This window comes from Bombus vancouverensis, chromosome 2, assembly GCF_051014615.1.
Source record: "Bombus vancouverensis nearcticus chromosome 2, iyBomVanc1_principal, whole genome shotgun sequence".
In the NCBI taxonomy this organism is placed as follows: domain Eukaryota; kingdom Metazoa; phylum Arthropoda; class Insecta; order Hymenoptera; family Apidae; genus Bombus; species Bombus vancouverensis.
In genome coordinates this window covers 21,221,458-21,242,680 of record NC_134912.1, presented here as the reverse complement: position 1 = coordinate 21,242,680, position 21,223 = coordinate 21,221,458, and the positions used below count along the sequence as shown (strand labels likewise).

The following is a 21,223-nucleotide window of genomic DNA, read 5'->3' as shown; positions in this document are numbered from 1 at the left end:
CCACCTATGCGATCTAATCTGATTTTGCCTCTCACGATTCAACCTCTTCTCATTCGTACACGCATTTATTTCTCCATGGAAATCTCGTCTTGACTTGATTTATTAATCTATGTATCATCTTTTATTTTTATTTATACGCTACAATTTTATTCACGATCCTCGGAAAAAGTATCTTTCACGGACGTAGAAATTCGAGAGATTAAAGTTGCACACTTTTTTTGCGTAGTGCCGGGTAGTGAAAAAGTCCGAAGAAATCCTGTCGGGTGCGAAATTTAGAAATCGTTCGGTCCGGATTTTCGGAATCACGCTTACTCGAGGTTCGACTCTGCTTCGATGACGTTATTACGTCATTACGATGAGGTTATTATTACACTTGCAACGAAGTTAGATACACTGCAAGCGAAACGCTTGTACTTTCTCCGAATTACCTGATTTATACGATTCTACGAATTAAACGCTGTTTTGCAAGAATATTCGCTGGTAAACAAAGCGGCACACACGCGTACTTACCACGTACTTGGCTGAAATGAAATCGCAAATCTATCTAAATTAGCATATTCTCCGATTTTCAATCGTCGCTTCGTACAAAGGCGAAATCGAAGAAAATTAACATTCTGGAGCTGTGGTCTGCATCGACGCGTTAGCGCGCAAGGCAGGATCGCGCAATCGCGCGGCTCGATGCGGCACGGTGCGGTAATCGGCTAATAAGCAGCGCTGATAGCCTTCTTTCAGTTGTTCCGTGGATTTGAAGAGTCCGCTGCGGTGCGAAGCGAGATACTCGAACGAACTCGACGGTTCGCAGGCGGCATAAATCCACGAACGCAAAAGGTTACTCGTACTCGAATTCGCCTGGAAGCTGATTGCGTTCGCGTGGATTGCAGACACTCGAGAGAATAGGTGTGCGCGTTTACAGGTGGACGCATCGGCGAGGTGCGCCGTCATAAATCTGCCAAGCCATGGCAAATTAAATCATTATCTGGAAGCTGCGAGCAAATTGCGTCGATGCATGCTTCGTGACTCCTCCCTCTTTCGCATCCGCTCTCCCCTTTATCCCTTCTCCCCCTCTTCACGCGTCTTATCCACTTGCACGACCTTCGGCTTCTTCCATTGTTCTCGCGCTTCTCTTTTTCGCGAGATCGTGCGCTTCGTTGCCACCTCCGCGCGTTCTCTCTTTCTTCCCTCTTGTGCGCCGTTACCGCGTTACCTTTTACGCTCTACGCTCTACGCTCTACGTCCTTCCTCCCTGCGGCGAACTTCCGTGCGAGTTTCTCTCGCGATACCACACCCGTCGGATGTCGAGGATATACGTTCATATTCGTAAATTTCGCCTTTCGGTTTTGCGGCGCAGGCGAGACTGTTCTCCGCGAGCCGTGCCCAACTTGGAAATGTAATTTCGCCGAACCGAATCCGCCGGATACGGATGCCGCTTTAAACGCGGATGCGACTGCCACCAATTGAGGCGGTTTTATAAGCGTCAGACGCGGCACAGCGCGGTGCTGGGTGCGGTGGTCGAGAAATTGGTAGGAGATCGCTGCGAGAGTTCCCATTTTAGCAAATATTTTGCACGAGTAGGAGAGAAACTCCGGAGGAACGTTATCGATTCTCTGTGCTACTCGAAAGAGCTGCATCGAATACTATGCACGAGGGTACATCGTATCGCAAGTCGAACAACTAGATCGTTTCTCTTATTGGCGATTCAAATTTCTTTGGTCTCGTAAATTGTCAACCAGACTCGATATATCCTCTTTCTATATCTCGGTAGACGTAAATAAGCGCGACTTATTCTTTAAAAGCAAGATGCTCCGACTTACTATACGGTCTTTTTGAAAGACGTTGTTCAAGAAGGAAAAGAATTTGAATTCACGTTTAATCTATATTTTCCCTAGATAATAGAGGATCGTTTCGTTTCACGACCGCGAAAAACTAAACCTCGCTAACCCGCGTTATCCTGTGCGCGTATATACCGGCTCGCGTGTATTTTCTTTACTGCCAGCGCTACTATGTTATCAAGTATACGCAAGCTGCAAAAGGTAAGCTGAGATAGCACATGGACGAGAATCCAGCGGAAGAACAGATATTATTTCTTAATGAAAAAATGTACAGCGACGTCTGTATACATGCTTCATTAATTTTCCGCTCTTGTTTAACATTCATCCGCAAATATTCACACGTGTTAAATATTTTTCGCTAATAATCTGATAATTATTATTCGCAGTATTCGTTTCTATAATTCCGTATAACGGACGAGGATCGAGAACATTTCCGATATCGGCGATTTAAATCGTGCAAATATTTTGCATTTCCACGAAAGAGATAGTAACGGTAAATAGTAATAATCAAATATCGAAAGACGATGAAACACAATCGTCGTAAGGTAAGTTTGACTGTTTGCTTTCGATATCGAGGAATCAAAGGTAAAGCTGTGTACCGTGTCTCTCGTAATCGATATGAAAATTCAAGTAGAGCACCCGTACGATATATCAGACGCAGCGAGCGTATTTTCCTATTCTACTTAATTCTACTTTATTCGTCGATAATTCGTAAACTCGAAGTTACGCAAGTTTCAGTTTTTCTTTCATTTCTACGACGAATTCATTTCGTCTAATTTCGTTTAATCTATTTCTACTGCTCTGGAAACGCGGAATAACGAAAGAGCAGAAAGAAAGAAATGGAAAGAATCAACGAAGACGGTAGGACAAAAGCGTAAAACTCACCAGACCGTCACAGGCGGATAAGGCAACCTGGGAATTCGGATGTCCCTGAATGAAACCCCGATAATGGCACTTGCTCGAGCGATTTTTTGACCGGCTGCGCACATGTACGTCTCGTTTCCGTCTTTCAACGACCATCCCTGGTCCGATGAAGTTGTCCACGGCCGTCAGTTCGATGTGGTACTCGTTACCGGCCACGGACAATCGATAGTGTACCACTGGCCCGTCCTCGTGATGGTGGTGGGTCACGTTGTGCGAGATAAGCTCCCCTCGGTAGGTCACTTTTCGAGGTATCACTATCTCGTGCTCCTGGACGTGCTTCTCCATGGTATATATGCCTGAAATGGGAATGATTCTGATAAATTCGTGTCACTAGACCAGCAAGTACTGCTGTGCACGGTAGAGGAGCACGCTACTCGTTATCGCGATATAGCGAGATGGTGTTTGATCAAAGCATCAAGTTGCACCGCTGATTGATACGTGACCAATAGGGTTGCATGCAACGTTCCGCGTTTTTCGATAGCATCGGTCGACAGGAACTTCCTTTTAAAATTTCGTCTCGCGCGATGCATATAATCCGTTTTACGCATGGGCGTACGTTTTCTTGGGCGTAGGAAATTTATTCGTAACGCGTGATATATTCTGCGCGAATATTCCGCGAAGAGGCAGCGATCGCGTAAAACAACGTTATATATTAATCGAGTGTTTACCGGCGGCGGTTTCACCGGGGTAATGCAAGATAACGCGATCTGTGGTAGAAGCGAGTGGGCAGAAACTCGTAAACGCCGACAGAGACGGCAGAATTCAACCCGAGGGAGGATGTGATTGATTACGGACACCCAGCGCTCTGCATCGAGCAATATTTCAAATAAATAATTGCATCAACGTTGCCCGGTGTTTCATTAAGACAGCTATCGCGACGTGATTGTAAACCGGCCCGGCGGAATAATACTCGGATATCATTCATATTCTCGAACGTCGTCTTAAGTAATTGCTCGGAGTACTGTAACGCTCGAATTTTGCACCCTGGCCGCTCGTACTTGCGGTTTACGGGAATTTCGTTCGTTAGTTGATAACGTTTAATGCTTTCTGACGTTCTCGCCGGCATCTTAAATCCTACCGTGGCCCTCGAGCTTGGCGCGATAATAAAACTTCATTTTTCTTCGTAAACGAAGCTTTTCCAAGGAAATAACTGGCCCCTACCGAGTAGGAGAAAATTCGAAAGAAATTACGTTGAAGCAAAATTCGTCTTCCGAGTATCGTGGAACATTTTTATCGATTTTTACCGATTTCTATCTTACGCGAGCCGAGCGGAAACGAAGAAACTTGAAATTTCACAAACATCCGCATCCTTTGCGACGTTGCTGAAACTGCAAACTAGCGATCGCTCGGCATGCTCTGTCGTTGAAACACTATAGACGCATTAATAGCGTTAACTTCTTTTTTAAAAAAACATCGAATAATGCTTACCGTTACCTGTAATCACGATATCTCGTTAGTTCTCATGTTCTAGTTAGACAAGCGAGACACTGTGTAATTCGTTTTTTATCCCAATTTTTTTTACCAGCTCATGGAACTCATTATGCCGTAAAGTCAACGGCGAATAGAGCATAGAGGCTGCGAAGCGGTATTTGTAGCGGATTGGATACTTTTCAACCTTCCTTTCCAACTTTTATTCACTTAACACAGCGTTGCCACCGTTGAAAATTGCATTACATTCATTTCCACCTCGCTCTCTTTCCTTCCTCCATTTTTTACCTTAGCATTTTTATCTATTTTTCATTCACGCAGTACTTCGTTACACCGCATAATCGCGGAGCTTGTCACGTGAGTTTTATAAGCGAGCCCGATGCATTATCCAATGAAAGAATCGCCTCTAAGCACAGATCTACCGAGAAAGTAAGCAGTCGGTATCGATCGTTTCATTTTTCCGATATTTGCTGTTCTACCTTTCCAAAGCTACGTGTTCGTGAAGTTTCTCTCAAATTTGGTATCATCGTTGCGAGATATTATCCGAAGCGACGATCTTCTTTCCTTCGCGTTTACTCCGGGCTGGCCAACAAATTTTGACATGATTTTTGCTTCATCGAAGCAACGCGAATACCAAAATACGTTTAAAAGCGCGAAAAGGATGGAACGAACCGCAGAACTCGCGAGCACGAGCGAACAATTATCCGCAATATCGGTACGCGGTTGGCAAAAATAATTCGGAACAATGGCACAACGATCGGCCAAACATCGGCGACCGCAATATGATAAGCGGTTGGCCGATCGGGTGACAACGCGTAGCCGAATGAACGATAGTTATGCACCGTAAAATTGATGTAATAATTTCCGACTGATTCAATGGGTCGAAGCACAACGTCGACCGCTTAGAAAAGAACCGCTGTGGATTCGATTATTCGTTGCTCATCGATCTTGAAGTCTGCGCGCCAGCACCTCTGATTTTTCTTCGTCCCTCGACCAACGATAGAATGTCACCGGCAATTTGTCATCTTGGCGCCCACTTGCCGATACGTCTCGATCGCAAACACGAAGACCATAAAGGTTCGTAAAGGGAATCACGCACGTATATCGTGCTTTGTCGATCCTCGTGTCGCAAACTAGCTTCGCGCATTGATCGCGTTAATTCGTATCCGACTATCCGGAGTGTATTATTTTATCGTGAAGAAGGTTCGAGCACGCGTTGGTTAATGCTAACTTACTTTTCTGTTCTTTTTCCCTTGCAAACAGGTGGTCGTATCGTCAACTACGTATAAACGCATTCGATGAGTGTTCGAAGCTCGTTTAGAGATTCTCTTACAAACGTTTATGCGAATCGAGTAACTCAGGCGATAGGTAAAAGCTATCGGTTAGTTTAGCCGCGCCAAAGACGATCTAAAATCTTCGATCGAATGAAAAGCGCAAATACGAAGCAACGTTGTTTCTAAGAAAGAAGAGAAAAAAATCAATTTTATCCATTACTCTGGAGAGAGGCAGCTCGAAACTAGATATCAAAGAAAATAACGACGAAACGCGCGTCTTTGTTAAACCGGTCGATCGCATTGGTGGAGGAAAAATCTGGAACGGCCCCGTCCGTTTCATTGAAGACGATATCCGATCTCGGTATGCAGATTGGATCTCAACGATGTTAACTGTCAGTCCGCTCTTACATGAAGACATATTACGGCAGCTGAACCGTGGCTGCATTCCCGACGTCTTTTTCTCTCTGTCCTCCTCGGCCAGAGGCTAACCACAATTATTCTATTAGACGTTAGATCACCGTCGACAATAGTAAATTGTAGTTCGATCGGTCGATCGGTGTCCACAACAACGATTCACGCTCGACGAACCGTCGATGTCTTTGATATATGACGCTATTTATGATCGCATTTATACTTGCGTACACGGAGGACGAACCGCGATTTCAGGCCTCGTGAAATCGATAACGGGCGTTCGTTTAACGAAGGTTTATCGCTGTGACTTTTTATCGGCGCTGGTATTTCAGAAAAATACTAGATCGACGTTTAGTACTTAGGCATTTCCCCGTCAATTTGATACCGATACAGAAACTCTAGAAAATAAAAATATGGAAAGCCGAAGGATTAAGCGTTTCCAATGAAAGTTCTTCCAACGTTATTCCTGTCACAGCGATAACTCTGAGCGAGTATCGATATGTCAGTTTCAACGTGAGATACAGATAGAGGGCGAACAAAGCGTTTTATTCGAGTTGCGAGTAGTTTTAAGAATCGATAGAGTTAAATTATAGAGAAGTTCCGCTCGTTTACCAGCTTTTGTCCCGGCACCGAAACACCCAAGGTTAAGGAAACAAGGATACAGTACGATAACGTTCCTTCTTGATTCTTACCATCGATCCGCTACGAAATCGAGCCACTTCTCCGATGGATTGCTTTCGAGGATGAATAGTGGCAATATCGTTGAGACAAAATTAAGGAGGCTGTTAAAATCAAACGAGATGGCGCGAAAAAGAACTCTATTTAAAATCGTTTTATCGTCAACGGAACTTGGACGGGTGAAATTTTGTAATAAAACGAGATCGTAAAAAATTGAAAGATTTGACTGGAACATCGTTGTAGCGTTAAAAGCGTATTTTATCGAATATGAGCAAATTCGATTATTTTCATGGATATGGAAAAAGTTGAAGTCATCGATGGACGGTTATCGGGAAAGAGTGACGTAAAATCGTCGAAGGTAACGCACATTCGATACGGTGCTTCGTAAGGGAGTAACGATAGCGCGGATCGGTCGATTCACACTGTTTATCGGATAATTTCATCTCTACGTTAATATCGAAGGCTAATCAGCTTGTTGGTAACGAGTCGCAGCGGCATCGATCCGCCGCACGTTGTCGCGAGGAGAATTATTCGCGCGACACGGCTTATTACGAATAGGCCGGAAACCGGACCTAAAATATACCTGAAATTCCGGTGGCTCTTCGCGCGGTATAAATTTTGGAAAATATACGGCCGTCGACGAATGATAAATGTAAACGGCCGTAATTAATGATGCGTGGCAAGCACCGGGAATTATGCGCGTGAATGGGATTATCGCCGAACAAACGCACCTCTCGCGTCCAATCTCCCCCCGTTGAAAGAATTCGCATGGATATCGATAATTTTCATGCAATTCGTTTTACACGATTTTCTACGTACGATGCGTTTCGCCTGCGTATGTATCTGCAAATACATAACTAAAATGTCCAAGAATTTGAATTCCGTTCCCATACCGTTCAAGCATCTCCTATATAGCGAACAGATTTACACCTGTCCGATAGTTTGGACGAAATATTTCCCGATTATTTGTATAAAAAAAAAAAAAAAAAAAAAAGGAAAAAATTGGAATCGGAAATTCGATGAAATTACTTAACATTTCGTACGCTTGTATATCTTTCGATCAATAGGCAGACAGATATCTGCGAGCACGATGAATTTTCATTATTTTAGGAAGGAAAACGGTAGCATCTGTTACGATTTATTATCGTTCGTCGTAATATATTATGATTGTTAGTTACCGCGTATACATTGTTGAGAGGATAAACTCGTTGGCCGTTAACTAACTGGAGGCAACGTTGCAGTTAAGTTTATCTTTGAACCTCTCGAGCGGTTCGAACTCTTGACAAGTAAAGAACCACTGGTCTCGTGCCTCGATTACTTCACAATGTACCATCCGGATGGTTTGACCACGGGATGACTAACGAGTATCGGTCATAATTGTCGTCATTATCGGCGAACGGTTGCATCGATGTCACGGCGCGCGGCGTAATCTCAGTTCGGCAAAAACATTTCTACCCTGTAAAAATCGCGTGCCTTGCGGCGCTCAAATGGCAACCTTGAACCACTTCACGGTTAATCAAGATATCGATCCTGGCTGTAAAAACGATGGTTCGATTTCTATGGTGATTGTCGGGAAGGTGGGTGTCGCGGGTGGCCGGGTTCTCGATACTATCGGCCGCGGGATACATCGTGGCGGTAGCTCGCTAGGAAAAAACGTCGATCGTTGGAACGATCGCCGGAGTAGGGTCGATCGAGCGACGGCTCGCAGCTTTCCACGCTCGATACAGGTTTCTGCGATGCGGATAAATAGCTTGGACGACGAGACAGAGAGGGAATGAGGAGGAGGAGGAGGAGGAGGAGGAGGAGGAGGAGGAGGAGAGAGGTAACATCTAGTGCGTTCGGTGAACGGTATAATCATCATTATCCTATTATCATTAAAGTCGGAAAAATGGCGGGCGGACCAATCAGCGTGTGCCTGGAGCGAGTCGGGGTTAAATACAGGTGGGGACTCGGATGAATACTCGGACCTCCCATACAGTCTCTACCTACTGCATCGATACTCTATACGCGATTCTTCGCACATATGATCACCGATCCTTCCCACACTCGATCGGCCAAGTCGCTCGTACGACACTCGTTCAATTACGCAAAATAGATGAGTAATTACGCGACGCTTACGAGCGTTTCGTTATTCGTTAATCTATCGTACAGTAGTCGGTGATGGTTGCGCGTCGATCGATCATCTCGCGGGACTAATATCGCATCTCGGAACGAATCTCCTTCGTTTAAGACAACGAACCAAGGATATCCTGTATGTTTGCGAATAAAGAACGCCGAGTCTGCGATCTCGATTTTTCGCGAACGATATTTAGAGTTGCTGATCTTTCTAGTTTTTCCCATCTACCATATGGTAAACTAAAAGGTCCAGTGCCAGTGAAGGGAAAAGATAAGACTCCGCGTTAAAAATGGGGCTGCCATGGTTTAGCTCGAGCGCTCCACTTCAAATTTTTTGTTCGACCGACTCTCGGTGCTCTTGTATAAAATAGAGGAAAAGAATTTGGATCGTCCTGGATATCTCGAGAGAATATACGGCCAAAGGGATTGGAATACGAAATTAGTCGAACGAACGAGCATTATCTTCTCAGACGCGATGAGAAAAGTGAATCTTCGCGACTCCTCTCTAGATTCCGTATTACCGAAATTCCGACTAGATTCCATAATTCGAACGCTAAACATATCCGACCTGAGCTAACGTATCGATCGAAGGAACACCGATGAGTATTTCCGTGTAGATATCTGCGAGATCGGTGGACTTGAAAGGCGTAACGGTCATGGTCATCGTGCAAGCGAGAGACACGTCTCGAGGCACGAAAAATAAATTCAGGCCACGTCGGGCGACGCGTCGTGGACCCGCGAGGATTCACGCAACGTTAGATTCCGGTTCCACAGTTCCAGAAGTCAAAGTTATTAGGCGTCGGGACAATATATTATCGTCGATGACCGGCATTACGGTATAAAACCAGTTCCTTCTTCGGTATGACTCACTGCGACGAGACTCGTGCCTGTCCTGTCCATCGGCGCGGCCCCGCAAAAATTCCCACCCATTAGCATATGCCTACTTATCGAATTCATTAAGGTTGCCACGATAGTCGTGGAAACGCGGCGCAGCTTCCATACTTTGCGGTTCGGGGTCTCTTTTCAATAAACGGCTTCCGTCGATCGGCAACGATCGTTCTCCGACGCTAATTGAACTTTTATAGTTATCTCATTAGCCACGATTTCTCGGCCAGACGGCTGCTCGTTCGAGCATGCCCGCAATTTTGCACGATGTACTTATTATCGAGAGGCGTGCGGCTCGACCGAGGTTAAGGTGTTTTTCGATCGAACTTTAAACACGGCCATGCGATCGACTCACGTATATTCGCACAGTTGGTTCGCTCGTCTGGTTACAGGACGTTTCAAGAGTAACGTTCCGACGTTTTGCCACAATGTTTCTTCGCGCCGAGTCGCTTCAAGCTCTCGACTCTTCCGAATAATTTCAAACGGCCTTCCTTCTAGATTAAAAATACCGCTGTAAAGTCGTCGGCTTGGGTTCTACCGTGCGATGCTTAAAAACGCGTTGCCGAATTACAAGTTTCGTAACTCTCGCCTTTTCGTTGCTCGCGGTGACTTCCATACACGAGTTGATCCAAAAGGAACAAAGAATAGCGATCGAACGAATGGGAGAAACTACGTTGGCGGCTTTCCAACAGTTTTCAACTCAATGATCGAGATTTAAACTTGGACGCTTAAAACTGTATACATTCATCGTAGAGGTACAAGTCGGTTTGTAAGTCGACGTAGACCGAATGTTAAGGAACTTCGTCGATGAGTCTACCTGACCTTACTTCGACGAAACATTCGCTATAAACGTGAATGCTTTCTATTTTTGGCGTTTCTAAATTTAGCGAATCCAGGAAGAGTATGAAACCAGGTTTTCGCTCGTGTACCTTTGATAAATTGTGTTTAGCATACGACTACGAGCAACAAAAGCACGATATACGTATCGCGTAAAGTAGCGCGTAATGTTCGAAAGAAAGTATTTTGCTCGAAAAGTTTCTACGTGGGCTTGCACTTTTTTAACCATATTTTCAAAGTACCGTAACAACGTACGAAAGCAAAATAATAGATACGATCTACGGGTAAAAAGTTACTCTAAGTAATTGGAAACACGGAATTCCCAGCGGTTCGGAGATTGGCAAACGTATCTTTGTCAGTTTCGAAGCGTAGAATCGGTAAATTTCGCGACACATTTCGGAATCAAGCTGTATATCGAATTCGGAGCACGACGCGGCGCGGTGGTTTGATTACTTTGGCCACGTATTGAAATTAGACTAGTCGGAGGTTTGCGATTCCGAACGAAGTTTACATTGTGATAGTTACGGAAACGTGTATCGTAGCTGCAGCTTCCGTTCTTCCTTGGGATCTATCCGTATGTGGAAGGGGGGCGCAGAGGGGCTGTATTCATTTTAGAATATTCCCGGTTATTTGAGAGTATATCGAAGTTAGAAGCCGTTAAAGCTCGTAATTTTATACGTCATTTACATCGCAATAACCGGTGATACACGCGCTTCAATATGTGAAATTGCACAGCTCGAACATAGCAAATCGAATTTCCCTTGGTCGATTCGACGCGTTACTGCGTTAACGTTAACGCAGTAACGCGCGTTCGATAGTTCAATAAATAACATGGACATACACTCGATCGCGTATCTACGATTCGATTAATGATTTTTCCATTGATTCGGCATTTTCACGAAGAAAACGTATTTTTCTAAATTTATTGCCGGAATCGAGCGATTCGCAACGGAGACCGAAATTAATGGAAGTTTGAAAACACGTTTCAATACGTTTTCTCTCGAAACGACGGTCGACTGGTTTACGATACCAAAATTTGACATCGTTTTCGACTTGCCGTGACTTTTGCCTGAGAGCTGCTGAATTATTCCCCGTGCAATGTTCTCCGATTTTCATAAATTCTCCCAACAACGTACTCTCGCGTGCTTCATATACCGAGCTTTGCAATCATTTATGGAATAGTAAATAACTATTCGTTGCGCCTCTTATTCAGGCCACGTTTATACTTCCACGGGGAACATAATTTCCAGGAAATGATGTTCCACGCGGACTCCAAAGGTCATCGATTCGTAAACTTTATGCTACCGTCTGTCTGATTTATCTCCTTCCGGTAGGAAGCGACGTTGCAGAAATCGAAGAATGCTCGTTTCTCGAGAATTCTCCTATTACCGCTGTAACGATTAAGTAGAACGGTCAAGTTTGCGAAGCACATGCCGAATCTGCCTTACCACCGAACGTTGCAGTTAACCGAAGCTGCATAGACCGCATCAACAACTTTACTAAACTAGGTTTGTAAACTTAAGAACACCTTGATTTCCTTCCCAAGAGTAAATTCCGCGTCGTCTAATTGCAAAAGATACTCGAGAAGATATTTTGCTCTTTAAAATAACCAAACTCTTTGTTTCGATCTGTCCAATTACGAGAATTTGCTCGTACGCCAACGCAACAAACGCGTTTACTACTGCGTAAGCTTTCGAAGGTTATACTTGGCATGATAAAAGACTTCTTTGAAGTCCGGTGTTTTGCATTCGCGTAAAGGAAACCGCGGCTGGTTTCTCCGGCGCAACAGATGGCTTGGCTTTCACGGTGAACTAAGCGATTTCGATTAAACGAATCGTGGCTCAAGGTTCCGTCGCATCGCGTCGCGCCGGGGTCGTTACAGATCAAACTTGCGTTTCATCCATGCGATCGAGGCTGCAATCACGCTGCACGTTCGTACGTACATACAGTTACATCTGGGAATAAGAGAAATGAAAATCGTTAATTGTGTTTCCACGGGAAGGATCGACCGACGGATGAAATGGAGCGCGGCAGCGAACATTCGGTAGTCGACAGTAGTAAAAGGATTAATTTCAGCCGGCATGGTGCGGCGCAGCGCGCGCGGAACAAAACTTAGTCTGCCGAGCAATTTTCTGGGTATTCATCGCAACATCGGCCGAAACAAGGCTAGGTCGACCACGAATAACGATTAATCATGCCGATACAACTTAATTATCGTGCGCGTGTACTTCGACGCGAGGTCAGGTTTTGCGCGAAGCTGCTTCTAGGCTTGTTCGCCCGTGCTGTTCTTGCCAATGCGATCAGAGTATAAGAGTCGACGCATCGGAAACCGAGAATTCAATCGCATCCTTTCATACCTTTGATTGCTCGAACGCGTTCCGTTTTCTTTGAATTTACGCGTTCTTGCGAGATCTTGGAGAATTTCAAAAGCCAGCGAAAAGTCGAAGGATGAATTCTTCGAAAGCGGTGCTAAGAACGTTCAAAGTCTCGGACAATCCTCGAGCCTCGAGAGTTGCGCGATAATTATTTTCAGGCCGCGCCTTTAACGGGTCAGCGCTATCGAAACACTTAAAACGGTTGAATATTAAAATGCAGCTATGAATTTCAAAATATCTCGTCCGGCCGGGATAATAAAAAGAATTCATTGAAAGATCGAGGCATAATTTAAATAACACACCGGTCGTCACGCACGTTAATCAATCGAATATGATTTTCGCTCGAACGTCCAAGCAAACGATTCCGGAATGATTTTTTCCAGGCAAGTTTAAACCAATTACACGTAGGTGGCTATCAACCGAGCACGATCTCCGACTGTCTTGGCTCGTTCGTTTTTCATTAATTATCTTAGGCATATACGCAGATAGGATCGCGCCAATTCGAATGGCTTTGACACGTGAAAAACTAGCGACTTTCGGGCTTGATGGATTTATGCGAATGCGTGGAAATTCCGATGGTTTTGAAACTTAAGCGAAGAAAATTTATTTATATAAAAATACGTTTGCGTATCTTTGAACCAAGCACGTCGGATAAATGTTTGCCTCGCCTCCGGTATAAAATTCGGACTTTGATACAAAAGTGAAACGCGATAGAAACAAGGTGGTCCGGATATGTTGCGAAATACACGATATACGATAATTTTGTAAATACATCGGTGTGTAATGTGGATTTGTTACATTAAGATTAAGGTTTCGTTGAGTCTGCGAAGCGCGAGACAAAGAACGGGTTGGCATTAACACATTTCGAGGCTGTTAAAGGTGCCTCTATTTAGTATCTGGATCGAAATTCCCTCTTCCGAAATGCGCGAACAAATACACGAATATTTTATCTCTGATAATATCTTGCCTCTAAAAGCAAAACAACGTTTCCTTACCGCCTAAATACCCTTTCCTACAGCGTTATCGCGAATCTTGGTTATCAGCGGGCGGTGATAAATTATGATGACCGGTTGACGAATTGTTATCGCGAGGGCGGCGCGCAAGTGGCGCGTTGTCTTTGCTACAAAATGCATCTATCTTTCGCCGGGCCAATAAATTGCAGATACAACCAGCTATTTACGCGGGCGTACTAACGTGCTCGTGCTGCATCGTGTCGGCACACGACGCGCGCATCTTATCTCGCTAACCATTTTCACGGAACAAGAACTCTCCAGATATTCTTCACGAGCTTCGCTAACGCCCGCTTGGAACAGCACGAAGTCCACCCGTTAGCTAAACCTTGCGTATTTGCCATATTTTATCTAAATCCTGTTCGTTACGATATTATCGCGATAAGCAGATTTCTCTTTTCCCTTTACTCCGGACTGCTCCAAATTTCCCCTTAATATCGCGAGAAGGTAGTAAAAGAACCGAGAAGAGAGCAATAAGTTTATGGTTGTACGACGTCGGTGCTGATCGTTCGTCCTTCTACGGAAAGCTGCTTCTTCAAAAGCTGTACGCTTGTGCAAAGTCCTCGTGCTTCCGAGACGAGACTGGGATGAATTTAGAGGTAAGACTTTATATACCTATTCCTTTCGGTGAATCTAAAACCATGGTACAAAGTAGAAATAAATTTTTACCGAATAGCGAATCCTCGTATTAAATCCGACACTCGAGCTAGCGTGAAACGAAAGATAGGAGGCAGAGTATGGTTCGCATTAATTTCGTGGCTGATCGCGTGAGTAGGGAAGTTGGACGTCCCGAAGGAGTGCGAGGTTCCGAGCTCGGGAGAAATTTCCCCGCATTCCGGTGCAGTCACTTATCGAACGTGTAAACTAGCTGCCACCGTGTGTCTTCTCCTGGAGACAGCGCAATAACGGATTTTGCGATTTCCCTCGGGTCGTCTGGTTACGATATCCGGCGTCGAACAGTCGATAAACTTGTCTCCTATCGGAACAAAGGGGGGGAGGGGGGGTGGCAACGTTAATTTTCTCATCGGAGATCAAAACGTCTCTCTCTCTCTCTATGTACAACAGGTAAGCAAATGCGATTGCGCCGTGCTCGCCTTTCTTTCGCCGCTTCTTTCTCTATTTGACGAACGTCGTTGCAGATTGCGCGGGGAACGCGCGACGACACGCGATAAACCGACACGGCAGATTTATGTCTGGTAAAAGTAGCAAATGCCTGGGAGGAAGTGGACTCGCTGAAACGTTGTTGATCTTTTCGTGTAACGCGATTGTTTCATCTTGTTACGTGTTGAAACTGTTGAAAGCGTTGCGAGAAATACGCGATACACTGGGATACCGATAAATCTGAAATACAGCGGGAAAATAACTTTCTAAAACGGCGTGTTTTACGTACAGGCGGAATAAAAAAGGCGGAAGTAAAAGCGACTGTCTCCCGAATGCAGTGATACTATTGAATTATATTTGGAATATTTTCAACGCTCGCTCCACTAAACTAGCGATTCCCTTTCGATTTAGATTACTCACGTGTATTTCAAAAACTTGGTTACTGTGATATAAATTTTATCTGAATGAAATGGAAACGACGAGAAACGCGTGCGTGGCAGGAAGCTTCCGCGGTTAAAGACGGACCGACTCTGTCCAAAAATAGAAGGGATGGCGCTTCATCGGATGGTAACATACGCAAAAACGTGCATTCGTGGGTGAGAGCCGTAGTATCTCTCGAAAAGGATCACTTCTCCTCCGCTCTTGAGACACGCTGGCGTGGGTTTTATTCGTTATAGCCGCTCGAGCGAGAGCGTCGGCCTACGCTTCCCGCCGTCTTCGTCCTGACTGCCCCCGCAGGTGCAAATCGCTCGTCCTTCCATTCGTGCCAATCAAATCGCGCGAAGAACGATGCTCTAGCGAGCCGATCTTGTATCAGTCTCCCTCGATTATCGCCTGATGCTATCCAGAGGAACTAACGAATACTACCGTTCGTAGGAGTGTAGCGAACTGGTAAGTGCATTTTTCCCGATGATCCTGTCGCGCACGAACAACGATCTTTGGAAACTTTTACCGTTTACCGTTTAAAACGGTATGATAAGAAATTATTTCGACCAGAGTTTTGCGTTGTTTCTCTCCCTGATTCGTTGTCTCAGTCTGGATAGTTATTCCATTTAGTTCTACGCTTATTTCAACAAACGGGACGAATTACAAATCTTACTACGTATTTCGTTTAAAAAGCTGAACCGCTAACGAGACTTTAATAAGATCGCGGACACAATGACTATCCCCGTTATCGTGGTATAACCAAACATTCGCACGTGTTACGAGCAAACACAGAGCGCTAATATTTGCTCTAATATTCTCACAATCCCTGGATAACGTTTATGTTGCATATGGATACGGAAGTAGAAGTCTGACAGCTGTGATCCGAATATAACTCTAGCCCGAGTCTTTAATTGTTATTCTTGCGCGTTGAAACATATTTCCGACTTCGTTGTTCCGACGAAAATCGATATTTTTAATTCCTGAATTTACGAAAGAGATTTATATGGCCGTGAGTCGTTTATTTCGATGCTTAATGTACCGCTACATTTTGCAGAGACCGTCTCTTTCGCCAGGCACGTTGTATCGAATAAAATAACAAAAAGGAGTGAAATATGTCGGATGCGACGTAAGTTCGTAGGATCCGCCGGTCCATCGTTCGAAGGATAGTCGATAGTTTGATCGACCGAGTGGATAGCCCTTGGTGGAGGCGCGTAACGCGTATCGCATAAACGATCCCGATCGAGAATGAGAGAAGTTGGAGCGTGACGATGCGATGGTTCGGTCGGCGCGACGCGACGATTCTGAATGAAAATAAAGATAATGCTTCGTCATCGGGTGCCTACGCTTACGAACAAGCGGCGTGGCGTGACAGCCGCGTTTCAGCATTTTCGGATTTGCACGGTGCGAGGCGCGCGACCCACGCCAGTCTTGCCTTTTATTTCCTGCCGCTTTCGCATCGGGCCGAACCTCGGCCCTGGCGAAAAGACAAGGAGAGACAAAAAGCAAGCGTGTACCGTCTATTGACGGCACGGCCCACGCCTGTCCGCCCCCGCTCTTGCATTCATCGAACATCGTGCGTGCAACAGTACAGGTGCGCCAACTGCCGCTACCGATGCCACGGTTATTTCGCCTTCGCTTCCTCCACCGTCCCGTTCTTCGCTACTCGACCTTCTCGATGCTTCCTCATCTTCAAAGCGCGTATCCCTCCCCTCGCCCACCTTTTTCAATGCATCCGTCCTGAAAAAGCCGATATTTTGCGACGAGGCAGAATAGAAGCGGAGGATCTGCCAGTACGAAGTTGAAACGCTTTGATTCTTTTCCGAGGGGACTTTTCGTCGACTCTCTCCGCGTGTTCCGTCGTAATATTTTATTTGCTTCTTAAGCGATGAATTCAGAATTTCCCGTTTTACAACGATTTTTTAACAGCTTTTTAACGGTTTTATAACTGATGTATTCTTTTAATCAATCGTTAATATTTTTGCCCCTCTGAAAGAACAGTGTTTTCGATTTCACAGGCTTTATTTATTTATAAATTATTTTTCTGCGGAGATATTCTTGCAATTATACAAATTGCTTTTATACCGTATCTTTCAAGCTACATTTTCACGAAATTAAAACTTTTTACCGTACATTTTTTTATTCATTTTTTTATGCAGTTGGTTTCATCTTCCAAATGCGTTATCCATTAGAGGATACTCGCATTAATCATTTGGTTATCAGTCGATGCTCCAGACTTTGATGGACAAGCAGCTCGCGCCATTGCGTGAGCTTTAATTGTTTTCGCGCATCGCAAAAGAACGTAAATATATCGACTCGTTCCAATTTGTAAATTTAGTTGAAAAAATTGGATAAATTTTGTGGCAGAGTATAACATTTTAGTCACTGCTCGATTACTCGAGCTTGTGAGCATTTTCACGAGCGAATTTTCAAGTTTCACGAGCCACTTCGATTCGCGAAGCTTCGCATAGAAAATCTCAAATCTTTCTTCGCAAACCTCGAACCGCGCAGCTGTGTAATTCATGGACTTAAGATTTTATATCGGCTTAAGAACTTCATAGTTCTCGCGAATCCTAAAATCTTCCAACCTTCCGGACGGGTCCCGAAGAGTTTGAAAATTGAAGGTTTGTAATCCCTGGGACACGTTTGAAACTTGGAACGACTCGTTCGCCTCGAAGTAGGTGACGACAGCCTGATAAACTCGAGCAACCGGAATTCAAAGTACCAATTGCCCGGAAGATCCATTAATCTTCCTGCTAATTTAAAAAATTGTCGTAATTTGGAAATACCTTTATCTCGTTGTAAATTCTCCATCGAGGAGGTAGGCGCATAATATTTGAACGCGATTGCGGTTCGAGCGGCATTCCCATTGCTACGCGAGAAACACGCGCGCTCGCTCACGCTGCTGTTCCAGCAGTTACATATTCAGCGTACGACCGACCGATTTTTCAACGGGTTCGAGCCATGAATGGACGGCCGGTCTTGTTGCTCCTACGAACGGGCCACGAGCCTGCTTTTTTTCATCGCTTTCATAGATGTTTGGCGCCATCTCAGGGACGTTGGTTTTTTTCTTCGTCAAGAGATCGATTGAGATTCGTTTTAGTACTAGTTTATCGGGTTTTGCGTGGTTTTCAGACGATCAAAGATATTTAAATAACCGTATCAAGTTGACAAAAGCGTAGACGTTGTCACGACCTCGTATCTCTTTAGCTTTTAAAACAACAAAATATAATAGGAAATAGCAAAAACGTAGCAAGTGCAAACACACGTGTTGTTAAGCACGAAACGATCTGGAATGATCTCGATGCTTGGATACGTCGACGACTTCTTGTTGCGCCATTGGAAATTGGATTATCGGAAAGAAACGCGTATCAAATATAACCGTCTGATAATTTGCGCGCGAGCGGGCAGGTAATTACTAGGAAAGTTATCTCCGGCCGCCGATGATTTTAAACTCGAGTCTAACTTCTGCCAGGACTTTGAAACAATTCGAAGTTTGCAGGGTTGGCCGTAGTTCGAATTCCCAGCGTTAAGTTTCAAATTAGAGCGAAACGGCGACGAGGTGCAAACCCCTGCTAATGCCTCGTCATTAGGATACTCACGGCAGGAAGAGAGGTTGAGTGCCGCAGAGGGTTAATAATTCCGTAATAACCGAAGGGACTATCGACAGAGCGGTCAGATTACGCGTGTCAGCTAACCGGTCTTTCCATACCGAGCCACGCCACACGCTGCGTCGCGTAAACGCGCCTCCACCGTTCGCTATAATTTTCTTGGATCGGGATAATTGCTTCCTAATAACAGGACAATTTCAACACGCGGTTTCGCTTCGCGTCGCTAATTCTACCCGGTTCGCATTGTCTTCCTCGCCCACAAGGCGAATAAATATTTACAAGCGCGGCTCCAGTCATCTACATTGAAAAGGTGGCCGTCGTGTCGCGATTGTCTCGAACCTTCTTTCCCGACGCGGAAAAAATGGTGACCATGCGCGGGCGATCTCATCCACAACGAAACGAACGAATTCGTTCCGGGGTTAGATTTTTTAATTCTGCTCGAAAATATCCGCGTGGTTGTTGCGTTTCGAATCGTGTATACGTACATATAACGAGTGGACGAATTTACGACGCGCGTGGCAGTATGGCAATCGAAACTTTATCGTTTTCACGATTCTACTTGTTCGCATCGGATTTGTGGCGTATGATGGATCGAATTAGGCTCGGATTACGATCTAGGATTCTTTAAACGGAGTTTTAACAGTAGCGTGAAGTTTATAATTTACAGCATCGTTCGTAAATCAAAATGTCTATGAATAAATGCCTATATCGTTCGATATCGTTTTGTCAAAGCTTTGAATTCAAGAAATCTTCGGATCAATTACCACTTTGTATTTTTTTCCATTACCGAAAAGATGATACTTTGAAAGATTCCCTCTAGTTCTCGCAATCTTTCGAATCTCGCGAGAACACAATCTTCTCTCGAAGAATCGACTATCCGTTATTCCGTAACTGTAAATCGGATAAAAATGATATCCGGCGGCGCGTCGAGGACGAGTGAAAAATGACAAAAGCATAAAGATAGGAGAGAGAGAGAGAGAGAGAGCGAGAGATTGAGAGGGAGAGAAGAAACATAGCCGATTCTATAGCTTCTCGCCCGCTTTCTCGAGTTACTTTTGTTCGCGACTTGTCACGCTCAGCTCAGTCGTCGACGTGCACGAAATCTCGCCTTCGCTGGAGGTGCTTCTGTTAAGTGTACAAATAGTGTCGAGTTACGATCTAAAGACGAAAACGAAGACAGAGATTAAACGGACCTCGGAATACTAGGAGAAAGGTGGAAGTGTTGCGCGAACCATTGGAATGATACTCTAATAATGCTAATTATCGCCTTATTTACGCTCGTTGCGGTAACATTTTTAGAGATACCACGTGTTCCTTAGTTATGTCAATAAATATTTCGAATGCCACCGTTAGACGTACGATCGATTGTAATTTCAATACGCCTAGTTATCAGAAACACCGATATTATCGAGATATCGACACGATGCGAATTTCCGGCACAGCGAACGACCAATCCACGTAATCGTTCATTCAAACTTTTGTCACCGTTAATTTCCTAAAAATCTACTAGCTCCTGTATTGCTACAACGCGACGCTAGTATAAAAAGCAGTGTATAGCAGTGTTTAGTTCTGTGGCTCTTACCTTTGACATTCAAAGATGAAATTCGATGAATTTTGCCACAGTAATATCTTTACATCGGAAATATGATGGAATCGATAGCACGATATATATGCTACGCAAAATCATAACTGTTTCGCAACTACGTATAAATTATTTAAATATTCGAAATATGTGTATATATATGCGTTTTAAACGTTATACGTAGACGTAATTAAAGCTATAAACCTAAGCGTTCGTTTAATTATTCCCGAGAGTGTACCAGTTAATATACCCAATATTATATATTTAAAATTCGAGTAGTATAGGAAATGAATCATAGGTACTGTATACGAGTCTATTTCGTTTAAGACGATAGAAAAATTCTTGTACAGTCGATAAAAGGAATAATATCATGCATAATTCACTCGTCATCCCTGTTTTATCGTCCCGATACACGATCGAGCGTGACTTTCAAACTCACCCCTGACATTCGGCCGATGGAGGAGGACCTCAGGCACGATATGCACGATAACGATAAACGTCTGAAGCATCAGTGAGTAGTGCATGATTGCGATCAGACCGGCAGCGCACCTTCAAATAAGTACACGACGGCCAATACGTGGTCAAGCTTCCACTCTTTATGTCGCGTCGTCGTTCTTTGACCTGCAATAAATACAAAGAGATCGTTTTACGAAATGTTTTCTGAGCCATCATGTGTGTTTATCAGGCAACGATTGGCAGTGTGAAAAGAACCAAGGAATACTTTTAACGCGTGACAAAAC

At 44.4% G+C, this 21,223-nt stretch overlaps 1 protein-coding gene across 4 annotated transcripts in view; it reads right to left on the bottom strand.

The window, feature by feature from the left end:
- Positions 1–21,223, bottom strand: part of LOC117160086 (A disintegrin and metalloproteinase with thrombospondin motifs 7) — a 57,287-nt gene that overhangs the window by 25,990 nt on the left and 10,074 nt on the right. For all 4 annotated transcript variants that reach the window (XM_033340514.2, XM_033340512.2, XM_033340513.2 and 1 more), the window contains 2 exons: positions 20,923–21,104; positions 2,715–3,049 (listed from right to left, as the gene is read on the bottom strand). In XM_033340514.2, the coding sequence (XP_033196405.2) occupies positions 2,715–3,049; positions 20,923–21,007 (420 nt within the window). In that variant the 5' untranslated portion in view covers positions 21,008–21,104. The remainder of the gene's footprint in view (positions 1–2,714; positions 3,050–20,922; positions 21,105–21,223) is intronic.